This window comes from Lepidochelys kempii, chromosome 7, assembly GCF_965140285.1.
Source record: "Lepidochelys kempii isolate rLepKem1 chromosome 7, rLepKem1.hap1, whole genome shotgun sequence".
NCBI classification, from domain to species: Eukaryota; Metazoa; Chordata; order Testudines; family Cheloniidae; genus Lepidochelys; species Lepidochelys kempii.
Genome location: NC_136386.1, coordinates 94,915,738 through 94,933,802, shown reverse-complemented (window position 1 = coordinate 94,933,802; position 18,065 = coordinate 94,915,738). Strand labels below are relative to the sequence as shown.

The following is an 18,065-nucleotide window of genomic DNA, read 5'->3' as shown; positions in this document are numbered from 1 at the left end:
ATAGATGGCTCAGATACAGAGCTCTTCTGTGCTTCACATGCTTTTGTTGTAACATATTTACATATTCTGCCAGGGCCACAGCCAGGATTTACAGATTCTTGGTCAAAATACTGAAGCAAGCCCTCCCAATTTATGATCCGAACACCTACAATATGGACCAAGCCACACATCCCTCTCCGTCCGAAGGGTCCTTATTGGCTTCTCCACCCTCTTCCTTTGTCTCTGGTGTCCTTGTGCACCTCAGCACAAATCCAGCACAGAGCACCCTGCTGGATTTGGGGCCAGCCTCTCCGTCAAACCTAGACTTGGGACAAAGCAGCAGCCATTTCCCCTGGCAGTGGCCCTGGTTTCTCCTTTTTAACATGCCTGTGCTAACCTGGATGAGATATAGGAATAATGCTGTTAAGAATGCTTAATAACATACTACCTGCAGGGTAAGTTATACCCATATTGTTGGGCACTAGTAACCATTCAGCAAGGAAGAACTACCTATACCTTCTTCTGTGACACTACTAATCAAGAGAGCTGGGCAACCTCTGTGAAAAATGTTCCGTGGATATTTTCTTGAGCTTGGTAACGAATTTATTTTGGCCATACCTTCACCATGCATACATGTACTTTCTACAACTGTATGAGCAGTAGAGTTTCACTGGCACTAACTAGGGTAGAAATCATTCGCAGAAACCAAATCTTTACATTTGTACATCTGGGTATTCAGTCAGATGCACTGACCCAATCAGGGAACAGAAACAACATTTAGCTGTGGGTCTTAGCTGAACAGTCACAAGTAAGCAGCGTGTCCAAGTCTTGAATATTGATATCAAATTATTGCAGCAAACTGTTAAAAAAACAAAACTGGGGAAAAAATGAGAGAATAAATTGAAGGAAATCACAATGGCTCAGAAACCTTCAAGAGCACAAGAAAAAGTTACAGTCACTGTGGACATTATTCCTGGTGAATTATACACTCAGCTCTGCAAACAACATCCCCAGAAGCACTTCTTTTGGGACCTGATTGAAAGCCCACTGGAGTCAATGGAAGTCTCTCCATTGTCTTGGGCACTGGCTCAGGCCCGGGGTGCGATCTCATCAGTGCTAAGGAAAAATTGTTGGATTATATATGTAACCCTGCTGCCCATCAGAGTTGGCAGCAACAAGGGCCAGGTTCAGTATCTAGGGGTTCCATTTCAATAACACAATGCAAAACCAGCTCGAGCCCCCACCCTGTGACCTGGGACAATTACATACCACCCCCCCGGGCGTCTCTAAGAGGCAATATTTCCCATCTAGAAAGCACAGAGTCTGAGTGTAGCAAAAGCCTTTTGATAAAGGAAGGAAACACTGCACCATTATGTTGGGGAAACACCACAAACAGGATTCATAACACAAACCATGAGCAAAAGACCCACCCCCAAGTAAGTTTGGCAGTGTCCTTTTCCCCTCAGAGTCTTAAGTCCAGCAACCCAACAGTCACCCCACCCCACACACAGTTTCTGACCTTGGTCAGTGCAGCCCCCAGAGTTCAGAAGTTCATCTGCAGAGTTTACCTCCCAGCCTGAGTGGAAGTGGAGGGTGGTATGGGGGGCACCTTACATGCTCCGCTGCTCGGGTCGATGGCTGAGTGATCTGCCAAGTACAGTTCTACTGTCCTTGATTCACATAACTAGGATAACAACTCTTTATTACTCCTACCCCAATAACAAAGAGACTGGGGATCCCACGGCAGCCAAAGTGACCATTTGGGCAGGCAGTCCATCATGTTAGGCAGGGTGGGTGTGCCCATGCAAACGAGATCAGCCCCTGAAGTCCTTTTTCACAGCTCACCACCAGATGTCTGGGTAGAGCTCATTTTGACTCTGCTTACATATATTAAGAATTATTATAAAAGGACATTTTAATGCAAATTGTATTAATGCTTTATATTAATCCAAAAAGCAAAACATTACTAGCTTCAGATACTTCCACTCAAGCATGTAATAGTCCAGATGCACCATTGGATCTGGCTTGAATAACTTCACAGAAATGTGCCTCTCTTCTTATGAGGTAATGTCAGATCATTAATGGAATAATAAATAGATCACTACACTAAGCTCCTGGGGGTGCTTACAATTAAACAAACAGGAACCTGCATGATTTTAAATTCTAGGTGTAGCATATCACAGTTGAAAATGAAGAGAAGCCTATGAAGAATGTTTCAATCTTTCTCTAAATAATATTTTGGTTCACTCAATATTACAGAACCAAAGCTATTCAAATTGTATTGCCTTATGAAAAATAATTGGTGTGAGACTTTCTGTGTTAGTACTTCCATTATTGTACCAAACATGCATACCTCATACATGTGACAGATGCAGAGGTTGAGACCCCAGATCTGATCTGATACCAGCATAAATCAGTAACCCCATTGACTTCAGGAGCAATACATGTACAAAATCATTGTAAGTGAGATCAGAATCTGGCTGAGAGACAGCCTGGGAAAACTTTTTAAAGCCTCAATTGGAATTTAAAGTGAATGCAAATCTAAAGTTGTAAATTAGAACCAGAGAGCACTGTACTCTTTTATCATCTCACATATAAACCTCTTACTAGGATTTTTGTGAACCTCAATCAGCTTTACTTCTTCAAACAGATATGCACATATCTATAATGTATAATGCTGCCTATAGCTTCTGCTCCTCTATATGTGTGTTTCTTTAAAAAAAAAATTCTTAACAAAAAACTCAGATTGCAGTCTATATTCTTGGCTGTTTCCAAAAGGTACTCTCTTTTCAGAGTATTTGCCTGCAGCAATTGGCTGAATATCTGTGACAATGACCTGTGTCTTCAGTTGCAGATATCTTTTGTCATCAGCTTTTTTTGTGCATCTGGCTAATGCTTGCCTTCCTGCAACTATTACCTATTGGATCATAAATGTAATAATTATTGTTTACAGGCTAAAAAATAAACCCCCACCAAGTGTACCACAAAGGGATTATGCTTCAGGTAAGGATGGCTTAATGGAACGTTAAACTGTATATTTTTTTCTAAGAGTGTTACAACTGCATATTTGCTCACATTTATCTTCTATGCGAGGTGAATCCTAAACCATTACCAATAACTTATAGTCCAATTCTTTCTAGTGCAACTTATAGTGCAAAACTATAGACAGCAAACTGTGGAGAGCTGCCCCAATGGGAAGAACAAATAGTAAGAAGTAGTTGATAGCAAGTGCCCCTGCTAGCTGACTCTCCGAAGCAACTTTCACCCACTCTATGGGATCCATCTCTAGGCCATTCCCAACCGGGAGAAGGCTCCATATCCAGCCATGCTGGATGGAGAGCCAGTCCAGTTCAGGGCTTATGATGCTTGTGAAGTGAAAGTAAAGAAAGAAACTATGGGCAAAAAGGTCTCCTTCCCACAATAATGGAATCTGATGTTGGTGCTAATATAATGATGGCATCAAACATTATCTTCAAGTGTGAGTGGAGCTATATTTGCTTATTTTACATCTTCACTGCCTGCAATTTTGTTTTACCTTTGTTTTGAAGTGTTAAGAATTGTTTTGTTAAGGAGAAAATAAAGTAAAACAGCAGCAGACTAGGTGGGGAGTGACTGGAAGTTGTCAATCTAAATCGTTCAGTGACTTCCATAGCCAGTTCCAAGTTGACAGGCTTCCACATCCTTAAAACTATCATAATTAATTGGCATCCAATTTGGAACTTTACCAGAGAGGCCAAGAACTGAATTGTCAAGAGGGCTGAACGAGCTCTTCCTCTCTCTTCGTTTCCTTTAAAAAAAGGGAGACACGGGCATGGCAGTGTGGGGAAGCTTGCATTGCTACTATTCAGACTGGGAATAAGTAGAGGACTGCGTTGTCCAGCGCATCCATCTGGGACTCTTTCATGAGCACTCTCAATTAATTTCTAAAACCAAATAAGCAACAGAAGCAGAATTCTAATTGCCAATACTGTTCAGCCAAAATGAAGTGTTTCTGGCACAAACTTTCAGGAATTTTGTGTGTGTGTGTGTGTGTGTGAGAGAGAGAGAGAGACTGGAATGCAACAGAGCCATTCAATCAGTAGTTAAGATGAATGTTTGTGATCACTATTCTATTCCCTTAAATAACTTAAATGTTTGGTTTAGAACATGCAGAGGATGAAGATGAACAATGGTCTGATGATTTTGTAAGTATATTTTCCTGGGGTCATAAAGCAGTTACTCTTTCAATTAGGACCACACATAATGAAAGTTTAGTTCTGAATCAGATAATTTCAGGCAAATTTACATTTCTACTATTAAAATCCTATTATATTCACGATGTTGAAAATTTTCAAAAGCAGCCACTGATTTAGGTGCCTCGATTTTTGGGTACCCAGCTTAGAAATACCTGGACCCAACATTCAGAAGCATTGTTAATGGTAGCTGTAGATGATTAGCATCTTGCAAATTTAGGGTTATGGTGTCTCATCTTGAGCACCCAAAAAACGGGGCAACCAAAATTAGTGGCCACTTTTGAAAAAAACACTGGCCTGTTCTTAACTAGAAGATTTACAGATACTTTTAGATTTCACTTATTCATCAGTGTTGTCAAATTTGTGGTTAGTGACTTATTTTTGGCATCGCTTATTTTGACACTGGTAGCACCCACAATGTGTTAGGCATTTTCCAAACACTAGAAAAAACACAGGGTGAAAACTTGCCCCATTGAAGACAATGGCAAAAGTCCCATTGATTTCAATAAGTTCAGGATTTCACCTACAGTTCCTGCCCCCAGAGACCATACAACCTATATAAATTCACTCTCCTCTATTGTAAGATTTGGTCACCATTTTCTGACATTTCAAATATATTTAATATTTATCCATTTTCCTTTATTCCATGATACTTGAGGTGGACCCTCTACAGAATTCCAGGTCTGAACACCCCTAAATTTGCCTAAATTTGAAGAAAGTTCAGATCCAAACTTTGTAGCTCAGGACAATCTCTAATTCTTTTATGTTTGAGATGCCCAGATTTTCCTTGCATAAAGAGTGTGAAGATTATTCATTAACCCTTAGAAAACTAGCTAATTCCCAGGTAGATGTCACATGGTGAATGGCTATCTTGGGCTTTGGTGGCGAAGCCCTATCAGGTAGGGTAGAGGATGGTAAGGTCTCCTCAGGACTTTAGAGTGAAGCAAATCATGACCCATCCTGCCACAGGGCGAAGAACACTCCTGATTCTATAACTTGCTTCCCTAAAGCATGCTGTTTCCTCCTGATGCTAGTTCCTGACCTCTCCCTGAAGACCAGGAACCAGAACGGGGAGATAGAGGTCACATCATCAGCTGAGGTTGAGACTGGGAAGGGGCTGGCTCCCAGGGCTGGTGGAGAAGCAGAAGTCTGTTGACTCACTGATGTGCGGGGGATGCAGTCCCAGCTTAGCAGAGGGCCTGTGGAGATGGGAGGGAGAAGGCAGAAATAGGAAGTGAGAGGTCTGTGGTGTTCCAGTGGTGATGAGAGGAAAGCATAGGGGTACTGAAAATCAGGGTGTTAGCACTTTGTTAAATCCTTTCTCTCTAGAGCAAAAATATTCTAAATATGTTTTATGATGAAATAGAGTAACACTAATGAAGTTGACCATGTTCATAACTGTCATATGACAAGCAAGTGTTTTTGTAGGTTAGCAAATAATGCAACTGGTGGGATGTTTGAGTGTTACTTCCACGAATGAAACTCCAAGTGTTTTACAAAGTAAGAAATGGGAAGCTGTATGTTTCTAGGACAGCGATTATGAAAATCCAGATGCCCACTCTGATTCAGAGATGTATGTGGTCCCAAGTGAAGAGAACTGTGATGACAGTTATGAGCCCCCTCCAACCGAGCAAGAGAAAAAGAAGATTCCCTCATCATTTTCATTTTCAAGGGGAGAATATGCAGGTACCTATGAAATCTTTGGTTACACAAGCCTGTCAGTCCTTCAGCTATTGATACCAGTGGCACCATGAACAAATTGAAAAACAAGAAAAGAATTTCAAATGGTGTTAATGTGGTGTAAAGCCCGTCCTTTTCTCAGGCGTTAGCCTCAAAAGGAAGAGGGCCTGTTTGTTCCTGACCCCAATTATCAGGGTGCTTACTTTCTGGAAGGATTCATGGATTTGCTGGTGGGTGACACCCCCCACAGCATTGCAACTGTCTCCCAAGTTTTTGTTAATATATTTTGTAGAAGGCCTACAGGCTTTGTGATGAGCACTTATAAACCGAGTAATAAAACAATATGCATGGGAACCTTGGGGAGAAATTTCACTGAGCACGCCTCAGGAATCACCCAGTTAGCCTAATCTGGGGATTGGTTCTTCCCTAGCTGATTTAAGGTCAAGCAGGAAGAACAAAACATTAAAGGACCCCTGTTTTCTATCTTGTTTGTACCCTAACTTGTTAGCCAAGCAAGTGCAAAACAGGGGCCATAACAGTCCTAGAGATCTAAGCCTATGCTGCCCTTAACAATTGGGAGTAGGAAGCAGGTAGCCTTAAAAACAGGACTTGAAGGAGATGACTCTGCTTATATTGCTCCAACAAACAAACCCTTCTCTTCCCTTCAACATTATATTCTGAGCCAAATACTGGTCCCATTGAAGTCATTGGAAGTTTTTATATTAACTTCAGGTGGACCAAGATTTAGAACATTGGGAAAAGGAATATCAACATAACCATCCCCTCACTGCACACCTCTTCCCCCGTCTCTTTCAGTTTCATTATATGAGGCTCAGGTACTGGACATATAGAAGGCACTCGACTACTACAGTGCCAGACAAGTAGCTGGATAGGTAATAAACACATTATTTGCACACACTTCAAATAATGAGAAATTGTATTACCCAGTTCTTTGTAGGTATTTTGGTGGTACCCCAGAGAAGCTGGCCATATCATCTATTTTAGTCTCACCCACCTTGCTGCATGGGAATTTATATGCCACAGTACTTAAGGACTATAGAACATAATAGATTCTTGTTACCTCCAGTCACAGAACATTCTATATGACTTATGCTATAGGCAGAGTAAAGACGCTCAGTTTGCATAAAGAAAAGGAGTACTTGTGGCACCTTAGAGACTAACCAATTTATTTGAGCATGAGCTTTCGTGAGCTACAGCTCACTTCATCGGATGCATACCGTGGAAACTGCAGCAGACTTTATATACACACAGAGAATATGAAACAATACCTCCTCCCACCCCACTGTCCTGCTGGTAATAGCTTATCTAAAATGATCATCAGGTTGGGCCATTTCCAGCACAAATCCAGGTTTTCTCACCCTCCACCCCCCCACACAAATAAATAGGCTTAAATAGAGACTGGGAGTGGCTAAGTCGTCATGCAAGGTAGCCTATTTCCCCTTGTTTTTTCCTTACCCCCCCCCCCCCCAGATGTTCTGGTTTAACTTGGATTTAAACTTGGAGAGTGGTCAGTTTGGATGAGCTATTACCAGCAGGAGAGTGAGTTTGTGTGTGTATGGGGGTGTGGGGGGTGTGAGAAAACCTGGATTTGTGCTGGAAATGGCCCACCTTGATTATCATGCACATTGTAGGGAGAGTGGTCACTTTGGATGAGCTATTACCAGCAGGATAGTGAGTTTGTGTGTGTGGTTTTTGGGAGGGGGGTGAGGGAACCTGGATTTGTGCAGGAAATGGCCCAACTTGATTATCATGCACATTGTGTAAAGAGTTGTCACTTTGGATGGGCTATCATCAGCAGGAGAGTGAATTTGTGTGGGGGGGTGGAGGGTGAGAAAACCTGGATTTGTGCTGGAAATGGCCCAACCTGATGATCATTTTAGATAAGCTATTACCAGCAGGACAGTGGGGTGGGAGGAGGTATTGTTTCATATTCTCTGTGTGTATATAAAGTCTGCTGCAGTTTCCACGGTATGCATCCGATGAAGTGAGCTATAGCTCACAAAAGCTCATGCTCAAATAAATTGGTTAGTCTCTAAGGTGCCACAAGTACTCCTTTTCTTTTTGCGAATACAGACTAACACGGCTGTTACTCTGAAACCTGTCAGTTTGCATAGATATTAAAACAACTGTTTGCAGTTAGTGAGTAATTATGTACTAAACTTGTTATTTCCCCCTTCATTTAAAGACAATCGCACTACCCACCAGGAGCTACTGCCATGCAGGCCAAGTCAGTCTTTAATTAAACCCAAGAAGCCATCTAAACCATCTCTGCCATCATCATCTGCCTCTCTGAAACCAAAAATGCCACCCAAGACCAAAGAGTTCAATGAGGATGAGGTAATATTCACAGATACACAAGTCTTTACAGTACAGATGAATTATGCCCCCATAAGTATCACAAACTACATGCTGCACGTGTTTAATATGCTAGCCTTTCACATCTGACTCCTGTGGCTCAAATCATTACGTAGGTCATAAAAATAAATGCATAGTCTCACACTAGTTTCTGGTGGACATTTACCCACATCGTAAATCTGTGGGGCCATTCAGCCCACTTAGCATTCTCTGTTCACCAGAGACAGACTGCTGACAGGTGGGGAAGGAACAGAAATATTGAGCACCGGGGCAGGGCTACAGAGTACTGAGACAGTAAATGATCGATCAGCTGTGCCACAATTGGAGCTGTTTGGTGAAGGGGAAATGTCCATGGAAAAGCCCAGCCTTATCCAGCCACAGAGGGAGTTTAGATGCCTGAGACAATCATTGGCGTTAGTTCATCTTGTCCGTCCCTGCTAAAACAGGCTTGTGCCGTGTGGTGTATTTGACATAATGCACGCTTAGCTTGTAGCTTTTCTCTGCATTTTTCTCAGGATGATTATATCGTGCCTGTAGATGATGACAATAACTACATTGAACCAACGGAAGGCAGTACCTCACCATCTACAAAACGTGAGTGTTAATCTTTTAAGCACATGATAATTTTACTCTAGGGTAAACACCGTGCCACTGGATGTCTGTTGCTAGGGTTCATAGTAGGGCTGTCAAGCTATTAAAAAATTAATCGTGATTAATTGCACTGTTAAATAATAATAGAATACATTTAAATGTTTTTGGATGTTTTCCACATTTTCAAATCTATTGATTTCAATTACAACACAGAATATAAAGTGTACAGTTCTCATTTTATATTTTTGAGTACAAATGTTTACACTGTAAAAAAAAAAGAAAGAAATGGTATTTTTCAATTTCCCCTTTACAAGTACTGTAGTGCAATCTCTTTATCATGAAAATTGAACTTACAAATGTAGAATTATGTACAAAAAATAACTGCACTCAAAAATAAACCAATGTAAAACTTTAGCGCCTACAAGTCCACTCAGTCCTACTTCTTGTTCAACGAATGGCTCAGACAAACAAGTTTTTTTACATTTGCATGAGATAATGCTGCCTGCTTCTTGTTTACAATGTCACCTGAAAGTTAGACCAAGCGTTTGCATGGCACAGTTGTAGCTGGTGGCACAAAATATTTAGGTGCCAGATGCGCTAAAGATTTGTATGTCCCTTCATGCTTTAAGGGCAGCATTACTACCATTCCAGAGGACGTGTCCATGCTGATGATGGATTCTGCTAGATAACGATCCAAAGCAGCGAGGACTGTCATGTGTTCATTTTCATCATCTGAGTCAGATGCTACCAGCAGAAGGTTGATTTTCTTTTTTGGTGGTTTGGGTTCTGTAGTTTCCACATTAGAGTGTTTCTCTTTTAAGACTTCTGAAAGCATGCTCCATACCTCATCCCCCTCAGATTTTGGAAGGCACTTCAGATTCTTAAACCTTGGGTTGAGTGCTGTAGCTATCTTTATAAATGTCACCTTGGTACCATCTTTGAATTTTGTCATATCTGCAGTGAAAGTGTTCTTACAATGAACAACATGTGCTGTGTCATCATCAGAGACTGCTATAACATGAAATATATGGCAGAAGGTGGGTAAAACAGAGCCAGAGACATACAATTCTCCCCCAAGGAGTTCAGTCACAAATTTAATTAATGCTTTTTTTGTTTTTAACGAGTGCCATCAGCACGGAAACATGTTCTCTGGAATGGTGGCCGAAGCATGAAGGGGTATATGAATGTTTAGCATATCTGGCACGTAAATCTCTTGCAATGCTGGCTACAAAAATGCCATGCAAATGCCTGTTCTCACTTTTAATTAAGAAGTGGGCAGCATTATCTCCCATAAATGTAAACAAACTTGTTTCTCGTAGCAATTGGCTGAACAAGAAGTAGGATTTCGTGGACTTGTGGGCTCTAAAGTTTTACATTTTTTTTGTTTTTGAGTGCAGTTATGTAACAACAACAAAATCTACATTGTAAGTTATACTTTCATGATAAAGAGATTGCATTACAGTACTTGTATGAGGTGCAGTGAAAAATATTATTTCTTTTATCATTTTTACAGTGCAAATATTTGTAAAAAAAATAATATAAAGTGAGCACTGTATAATTTGTATTCTGTGTTGTAACTGAAATTGATATATTTGAAAATTTAGAAAAACATCCAAAAATATTTAATAAATTTCAGTTCGTATTCTCTGAACAGTGCGATTTAAACTGCGATTAATCATGATTAATTTTTTGAATTACAATTAATTTTTTGAATTAATTGCGTGAGTTAACTGTGATTAATCAACAGCCCTAGTTCATAATGAAGTGGGGAAAGCACTAAAGAGACTGCAGTCAAGTGAGGAGGGGCAATGTGGGTCCTGTAGCTAGGAAAGTCCAAGGGCAAAAGTTAGGGTTGTCTTTCCCAACTGCCATGTTTGGCTCCTACCTCTCTTTCCATGACCTTTCACAGTCCTGCACCCCTACAACTGAGAATCTTGGCTTGGTTTGGCATGCCTCTCTTCTCATCCAAGAGTACCGCTTCATTAACATTCTCCACATGCTGGGGTGTCCCAGCAGATTTTTAACAAACAAATGTGGGGATTCATTTTTTACCTCAATTGCACCTGGGGGTTTACTTAGCTGTGCTAAAGTGAAAAGTCAGTTGAACAGTATGTGACTCTGCACTTTCACACGGTTGACAATCTTGGATATTTATGGCAAGGTGGAAGCACTGAGAATAAGGTTACTCACACGAGTCAGAGGCTCTTTTTCTGCCACAGATGAATTTGTCAAGGTCTCTTGACTAGCCTTCAGACCTTCTTTGTATTTGTTCTCATTTCATAGACATGACATTTGTATGTTTGTCTCTTTTTTTTATTTGTTTTAAGCTCCTGTAAACAGATCTACCAAACCAACAAAGCCAGTTCTTCCTAGCTCTACCACGTCCTCTCCTGCTCCTGTGTCTCCCTTCATGCTAGGTATGCGAAGTTTATATTGGTGTAAAAGGATCATCTTGTAGACACCCTGTTTTGACAATGGGGTTTGGAAATGCAATAGTATGATTTCTGGATGGAAAAAGTGTTACTATGTTGCACATAATTAGGGATGGCTGAACCAGCTCAGACTTTTGCTTATCCCTGGAAACAGCCAACTACTTGCCATTTGTTTCCTCCAGTGACAATTGGTGGGGGGGCAGATGGATAATCTTGCTCCCTATCTATAAAAGTAGGAAGTCTGAAAGCCTGCTACGCCCGCCAATGGCAGGTATTCTCTGGAGTGTGGCCCATGCACCGCAGGTTCATCCTCATGCCTCACTTTCATCTTCAGTGAACAGACAGGCTGTGTCTACACTGCCACTTTCAGCGCTAAAACTTTAGTCATTGAGGGGTGTGAAGAAACACCCCCTGAGCAGGGCTGGCTCTAGGCACCAGCAAAACAAGCAGGTGCTTCGGGCGGCACATTTCTAGGGTTGGCATTCTGGCGCCGGCCACACTGCCCCTAGAAATGTGCCCCCGCCACCCCAGCTCGCTTCCGCTCTGCCTCCGCCTGCTCCCCTGAGCGCGCCACCACCGCTCCGCTCCTCCCCCTGCCCTCCCAGGCTTGCCGCATGCAAAACAGCTGTTTCACGCGGCAAGCCTGGGAGGAAGGGAGGAGAAGCCAAGTGGCGGCGCGATCGGGGGAGGCGGCAGTGGTGGAGTGGAGGTAAGCTGGGGCCGGGATTGGTTCCTCTACCCACCACCCTCGCTCACCTCCACTCCACCTGCTCCCCTGAACATGCTGCCTCTCCCTCGCCTGAGAGGGAGGGGGGAGAAGCGGAGCGGCGGCATGTTCAGGGGAGCAGGCGGAGCAGAGGTGAGCTAGGGTGGGAAGGGGTGCGGGGGGGGGGAGCCACAGGAAGCAACGGGGGGGGGGGAATGCAGCACGCCTGGGGGAGGAGGTGGGGCCGGGGATTTGGGGAAGGGGTTGGAAAGGGGCGGAATTGAGGCAGAGCTGGGGGCAGGGGGGCAGCCATGAAAAAAAAGCTGGGGCAGCCAAAAATTTTTTTTGCTTGGGGCAGCAAAAATCCTGGCTGGCCCTGCCCCTGAGCAACAAAAATTTTAGCACTGAAAAGCACCAGTACAGCGCTTTATCACCGGCAGCAATGCTCCTGGCGATAATGCTCCTACCACTGCTCATTCGGGGTGGTTATTTTTTAATCGCCAGGAGAGCTCTTCCCTGGCGATAAAGTGTGACTACACTGCCCACATCCCAGCGCTGCCATGGCCATGCTGTAACGTGGGCAGCGTAGACATACCCATAGATAGCATTCTGCTTAGGTGGAACGAGACCCAGTAATCCTTCCTACCTGGGTATTCCCACTGATCTTGTTGCTTGGTAATTTAAAAGGAAATTCTGGAGCATTCAAGATCCTTCCCTACATTCCCACAAGCACCACCCATCTACATGCTCGGAGGTTTTCCAATATTAGGGGGCATTCTGGTGCATAAACTCCAGAGTGGTTGCATGGTTGGGTTTTTTGTTTGTTTGTTTTTAAGTTTAAAGCAAGGAGATCAAATCATCCCAGTGTAGGGCTTGCTGGGTCATGTTGCTCCAGAACTGTTGAAGAGGTTGCCCAGTAACCCACTTGATGGTAAGTTAGCACAACACTTGATTAGGAGGAGAATGCTGAATAGGACTTGATGATGAAAAGAAAGGAGACCTATCACAGGGGGTAATAAGCCCATGTAGGGAGAAACACAGCTCTTTTGACAGCAAGGTAATTATGTAGTGAGGATAGGTCACAAAGCTGGCAAGGGACTTAAAGAACTTTAGGTTATTTGTATACACACACACACACTCCCTCCCTCTCCACACTGAGCCTGACAATTCTGACCTAAACCTCTTGTGACTGTCTCATTGCTACAAATAAAAGTATTATTCTGTAAATGTTTTTCTGTATTCTCCAAGTCCTATTAAAAACCTAGCATTAGCCCAAAGCAATTTACTCAGTGTTTTATTTCAAAGATCCATTTGCTCATCTCTTCTATTGCAAGATATTAAGTTACACTTGATGTGTTCAAAACATAAACCTATCACACATGTCTGTAAAATAGAAGCAAGTTCCCCTTCAGTTATTTCTGGTTTATAACAGCCATTTTCCCTATATTGTGTTTGAAATAGATCCCTGCACTATAAATCTGTTTTAAGAATGAATAAAACTGGAATAAGCTACTCGTCTTGAATTCATTTCTACTTTTTATTATTTTGCTTTAGTAAAAGTCAGACTTCAAATGGATCAATATAAGCTAAAAACACTTACCGGAACCAATAAATCATTGATCAATTATCTCATTTCAGTATAGGATGCCAAGATGAGTTTTTAAAATATTGAATCAAGACTCAGTCTTACTGAGATTATGTGGATTCTGATAGCTTTGTATATGCTTCTCTTGTTGTCACGTACTGTAAAAGGAAGTTTATTTGGAAAGAGAAAATAAGGACAAAAGCAAAAAAAATGGTGGGATATTTTCTTCTGTAATTGCAAACATGTGTTTAATCCTCTTTAGCTAAGTAGTGCCAGTTGTATGCTGTATTGCTTCCTAGCCATGGCATTAATTGCCCAGAATGTAACCTTTACAAACTAGTTACACAATTCTTACCAAGCATTACGCATATTCATTTTCATTAGGAATTTGTTTAACTTCCAAGCCATAGTTACAAAAGTTCTCTCTGATTTGCAGTTGTATCACATAATTTTTCAGACATCTTTAAACCCCTTTTCAGTGTTGTGATTTCCTGTTAATCACAGTTTCTAAGCAACAATTTTCTTGGTGGATTTTAAACAAATAAAACAGCTCCCTCTAGTGGGTATTAGAGTACTTGCCAGATTACAGTTCTGACTTTGCTAAAGTTAAAATATAATACAACCTTGCTTCACTACACTCGGTGAAGCTGGATTTAGATTATGGCATTAATTATTTTAATGTTTTTTTTAATATTCATGATTTACAATCTGTTGTTATTTTTGTGAGCAAGTAAAACCCCTGCAATAATGAACAGGAGCTCAGAGCTAATAGTGTGGCGATATAAAGGACTCAGACCAGTGGTTTACAGTTCATTAGGTCCCTTCTTCACCAAGGTTAGAGGAAGGTTTAAAGATCATCCAAGTGTGATAACATTAAAAACTGTTCCTAGTTTAGGTTCTTTTCTTGCCTTTTGCACTAAGAATGGTACAAAAATAAAGGTTATTTGGGTGCAACGTAATTCCTGTAATTGTTGACTGTGAATATGGATTTTTGTCCTTTTCATCGTAAGTTTACAGTTAAAAAGGAGTACGGCACAGTTTATTATGAATAAGACAAGAAGAATCAGTCCCTAAGTGAGAGCATTCACATGTCCTAAAATTATCTTTACCCCAGAAGAATCTTATTTTCTCTTTAAAAGCAGAACTTTGATGTAAATTCCAAACTGTATTTCTGTCAAGAGAGACCTGTGATTCTCTTTTTTAACTACAGAATATTTTTTTTCCCCGTTCAGACGTCTATGAGGTTCCTGAAGAAGAGGTAAGACCTTACATACATTTTATGGGTCATACTTCCTGCACTATACATGCATGCTGCAACTTGAAAGCACTGTATCCTGTGGTGCAAAATCATTCAGAATAAATGAGAGAGTAAACCATTGTATCAACTCTTTAATAGAGAGAAAATTGGAACAAACCTATGCCACTGAGAATGGTGCCCCATTCCCCTGGTAACTTCATAACTCCATCTCCCTCCACCAAATGGCAGTGAAAACTTGTTCTACTTACTACAAGTTGTTAGGTGGGGTAAGGCTTCCAGCTCTGCTTAATGTGATCCAGCCTTCGAAGCATAGACCTAAGGGACCATTTTCTAGAAGTGATGCCCCACCAAAGGAAACATGAACTGTTTTGACATGATAATTTTCTTCCCACCTCCCAGTACTGACATGACATATAACTTAGTATCATGCTTGGGGTTACACTGATATAGCAGTGGTCATTTTCTGGCTACCCCATCTTTACGCATATTCCCAATAGTCAGTGTTTTGTTGGAGATACATGCTCCAATAAATAAGATATCACAAAGGCAGCTTAAAATCCTATATTAGCACAAATGAATTTTATTAAATACAGATATGACCAAGTTATTAACAGTGCATTTTCTCTTAAAGGAAGAGCCATCACCACCAACAAGCAGGTAATTAATTACCATGAAATTCTGTACATTATTAAAAGTTTCTTATACCTTGTCAAGAAATATACTTTGATAACATGTGAGCATTGTCTAAATATATAGATATTTAATACCTATGTATCTCAATAGAAGAGGTACCGGATTAATAAAATATTGTAATATTTCTTGATGAACTTTCAGAATGAGAACACACAATACATACACTCAAATACATTGTGTTGTCTAGGATTACACAGACTTTTGCCTTTTTAATTCAGTATTTTTTGTATAATGTTTCTAACTTCACTTGTGTTGTCTTATTAGGATCACTAAACCTCTTCCTCCCAAGCCTGTTCAGAGTACAGGAGGACGTTCCCACTTGCTCAACTCAGCCAAAGAATCCTCTAAACCAGACACTTCTAGGTTAGTTAAAAGCAGCTTTCGTTTCCTCAAGCGTGGAGCAAACACTGGAGGAAGCAGATTCTTCACCACACCTCAGCGTGCCTAGCTATTGCATGGCCTTCAGCCAATGAATTATTATTAGGCCATATGTACGAACTACCTAGGCATGAGGGGGTGAGTTAAGAATAAAATTTCTCAATTAACTCTCAGTATCCTGGCTTTAATGGATTTGCCAGAGGTGTAATACTTCCTTAATGTATTTTTTGCTGTTTAACATAACATGAAGCAGGAGATTGCAATAGCTGATTCCTGCCAACACAAATGATTTGAGGAGTAGGCGAGGTTAGGATGCTTATTACCAAACCCATATACCCATTTTGAAAAGAAGTGTTAGAGCAAGATAGAGGGGCAGCCCTGTCCTCCCCCTTACCAAGGCATGGAGGTTTAGGACAGTGGTAGAACAAATGAAATTCCACCCAATGGAGTGGGGACACAATTCTGGGACCCAGTGATGGAAGTGAGAACCCCTGCATGCCAGAGCCAAGCTCCACAAGGGGTCTCTGTGCCCAGGCAAATATGGAGTTTTTAGGTTGGGTGTGATTAAGGGGTAGGGCAAGGCTGGTGGACCCATGAGTACATGACCCCCACCCATGGATCAGGTGCATAGGAACAAAGCTAGCTCTTGCTATAATCTGTTCCTTCCATGTGTCCCCAGGAACATACAGTGCCTGTAAGGGAGTGTGGAGGGGCCAGAAGGAGACAGGGTCTCATCCCCACACATGCCCTACAGAGTAAGTTGGGTGAAGCAGGAAAAAGCAGGCTGCCCTCACCCCGTGCATAAGAGGGAGCATGGGGAGTGAAGGTGCAGAGCTGCACCTGGCCTCCCCCTGGGATAGCATGGCTCCACCCAGTCTCCAACTCAGGGCTGTGTGTTAAGGCACAACCTTACCCGGAGCAAACTGCAGCAGAACATAGTTATAACTAACAACCTATTTACTAAGGAATACTATGTATCTTAAAACTTAAGAGAACTACCACCTTTGGGCTCAGCAATTTTCAATTAAATCAGAAAAATATTTACCATTTAAATCATGTTGTGTGTTTTCCAGAAATATTCTTCCTCTTCCCAGAAACCATCCTCAGCAAAAAGCAGTGAGTAGCTAAACACCATTAGAAAAGAATGCATTTAAATGGTGAAGGGCAGTGCTGGTATCTGAATTATATACTGCTATTTGTTGTTATCTGTATTACAGAGACAGTATAGAATTGTGGATTACTCTGGAATGTAAACAGATCCAAAGCATCAAAGAGCTACAGACTCATGCCATAATATTATAATTGTGGAATTAAAACTCCAAATGTATCCTTCGTATTCAAAATATTAACATGATTTCTTACAAGTCATGATGGTATGAAAGGAATAGCGGATATATACAACCAAGACGCTGACACTTTTATATCCATGAGTAAGCCCTGTTGAACTGAGTAGATGTGTTTGCGTGAGAGAGAAAATGAACCCTATTTCTGTATTTTCCACCCTTTTGGGTCTAATATCTCCCATATATTGATGGAGAATACATTCATAATCCCCATTAAATCCCCAGTCTACAAATAAAGCCTTTTCAATGGAAAAATTCCAGTGCCTGACCCATGACCTTGATTTTCAAAAGTGACTAGTGATTTTGGGTGCCCAACTTGAAGCACCTTCAAGGATCCTGATTTTCAGAGGGTGGATGATTAACGCTTTCTGAAAATCAGGCCTCTTTTTATATTATAAAAATGATAAAAAAAGATAGTTCAATCTACAAGTTGAAGCATGCAGGGGCAAATGAATGTTTAGCATATCTGGCATGTGACTACCTTGCAACACCAGCTACAAGAGTGCCATGTGAATGCCAGTTCTCACTTTCAGGTGACACTGTAATTAAGAAGCGGGCAGCATTATCTCCCATATATGTGAACAAACTTGTTTGCCTTAGCGATTGGCTGAAGAAGAAGTAGGACTGAATGAACTTGTAGGTGCTAAAGTTTTACATTGCTCTCCAAAACAACACAGTTACATAAAAAAAAAAAATCTACATTTATAAGTTGCCCTTTCATGATAAAGAGATTGCACTACAGTACTTATATCAGGTGAATTGAAAAAATACTATTTCTTTTGTTTATTTTTTACAGTGCAAATATTTGTAAT

At 41.2% G+C, this 18,065-nt stretch overlaps 2 protein-coding genes across 10 annotated transcripts in view; one reads left to right on the top strand and one right to left on the bottom strand.

The window, feature by feature from the left end:
• Positions 1-18,065, bottom strand: part of LOC140914912 (DNA nucleotidylexotransferase) — a 385,127-nt gene that overhangs the window by 329,681 nt on the left and 37,381 nt on the right. The window lies entirely within an intron of this gene.
• Positions 1-18,065, top strand: part of BLNK (B cell linker) — a 145,271-nt gene that overhangs the window by 108,576 nt on the left and 18,630 nt on the right. For all 9 annotated transcript variants that reach the window (XM_073353937.2, XM_073353938.2, XM_073353939.2 and 6 more), the window contains 10 exons: positions 2,933-2,982; positions 4,123-4,163; positions 5,741-5,897; positions 8,098-8,249; positions 8,783-8,861; positions 11,186-11,275; positions 14,814-14,839; positions 15,471-15,496; positions 15,797-15,895; positions 16,984-17,026. In XM_073353937.2, the coding sequence (XP_073210038.1) occupies positions 2,933-2,982; positions 4,123-4,163; positions 5,741-5,897; positions 8,098-8,249; positions 8,783-8,861; positions 11,186-11,275; positions 14,814-14,839; positions 15,471-15,496; positions 15,797-15,895; positions 16,984-17,026 (763 nt within the window). The remainder of the gene's footprint in view (positions 1-2,932; positions 2,983-4,122; positions 4,164-5,740; positions 5,898-8,097; positions 8,250-8,782; positions 8,862-11,185; positions 11,276-14,813; positions 14,840-15,470; positions 15,497-15,796; positions 15,896-16,983; positions 17,027-18,065) is intronic.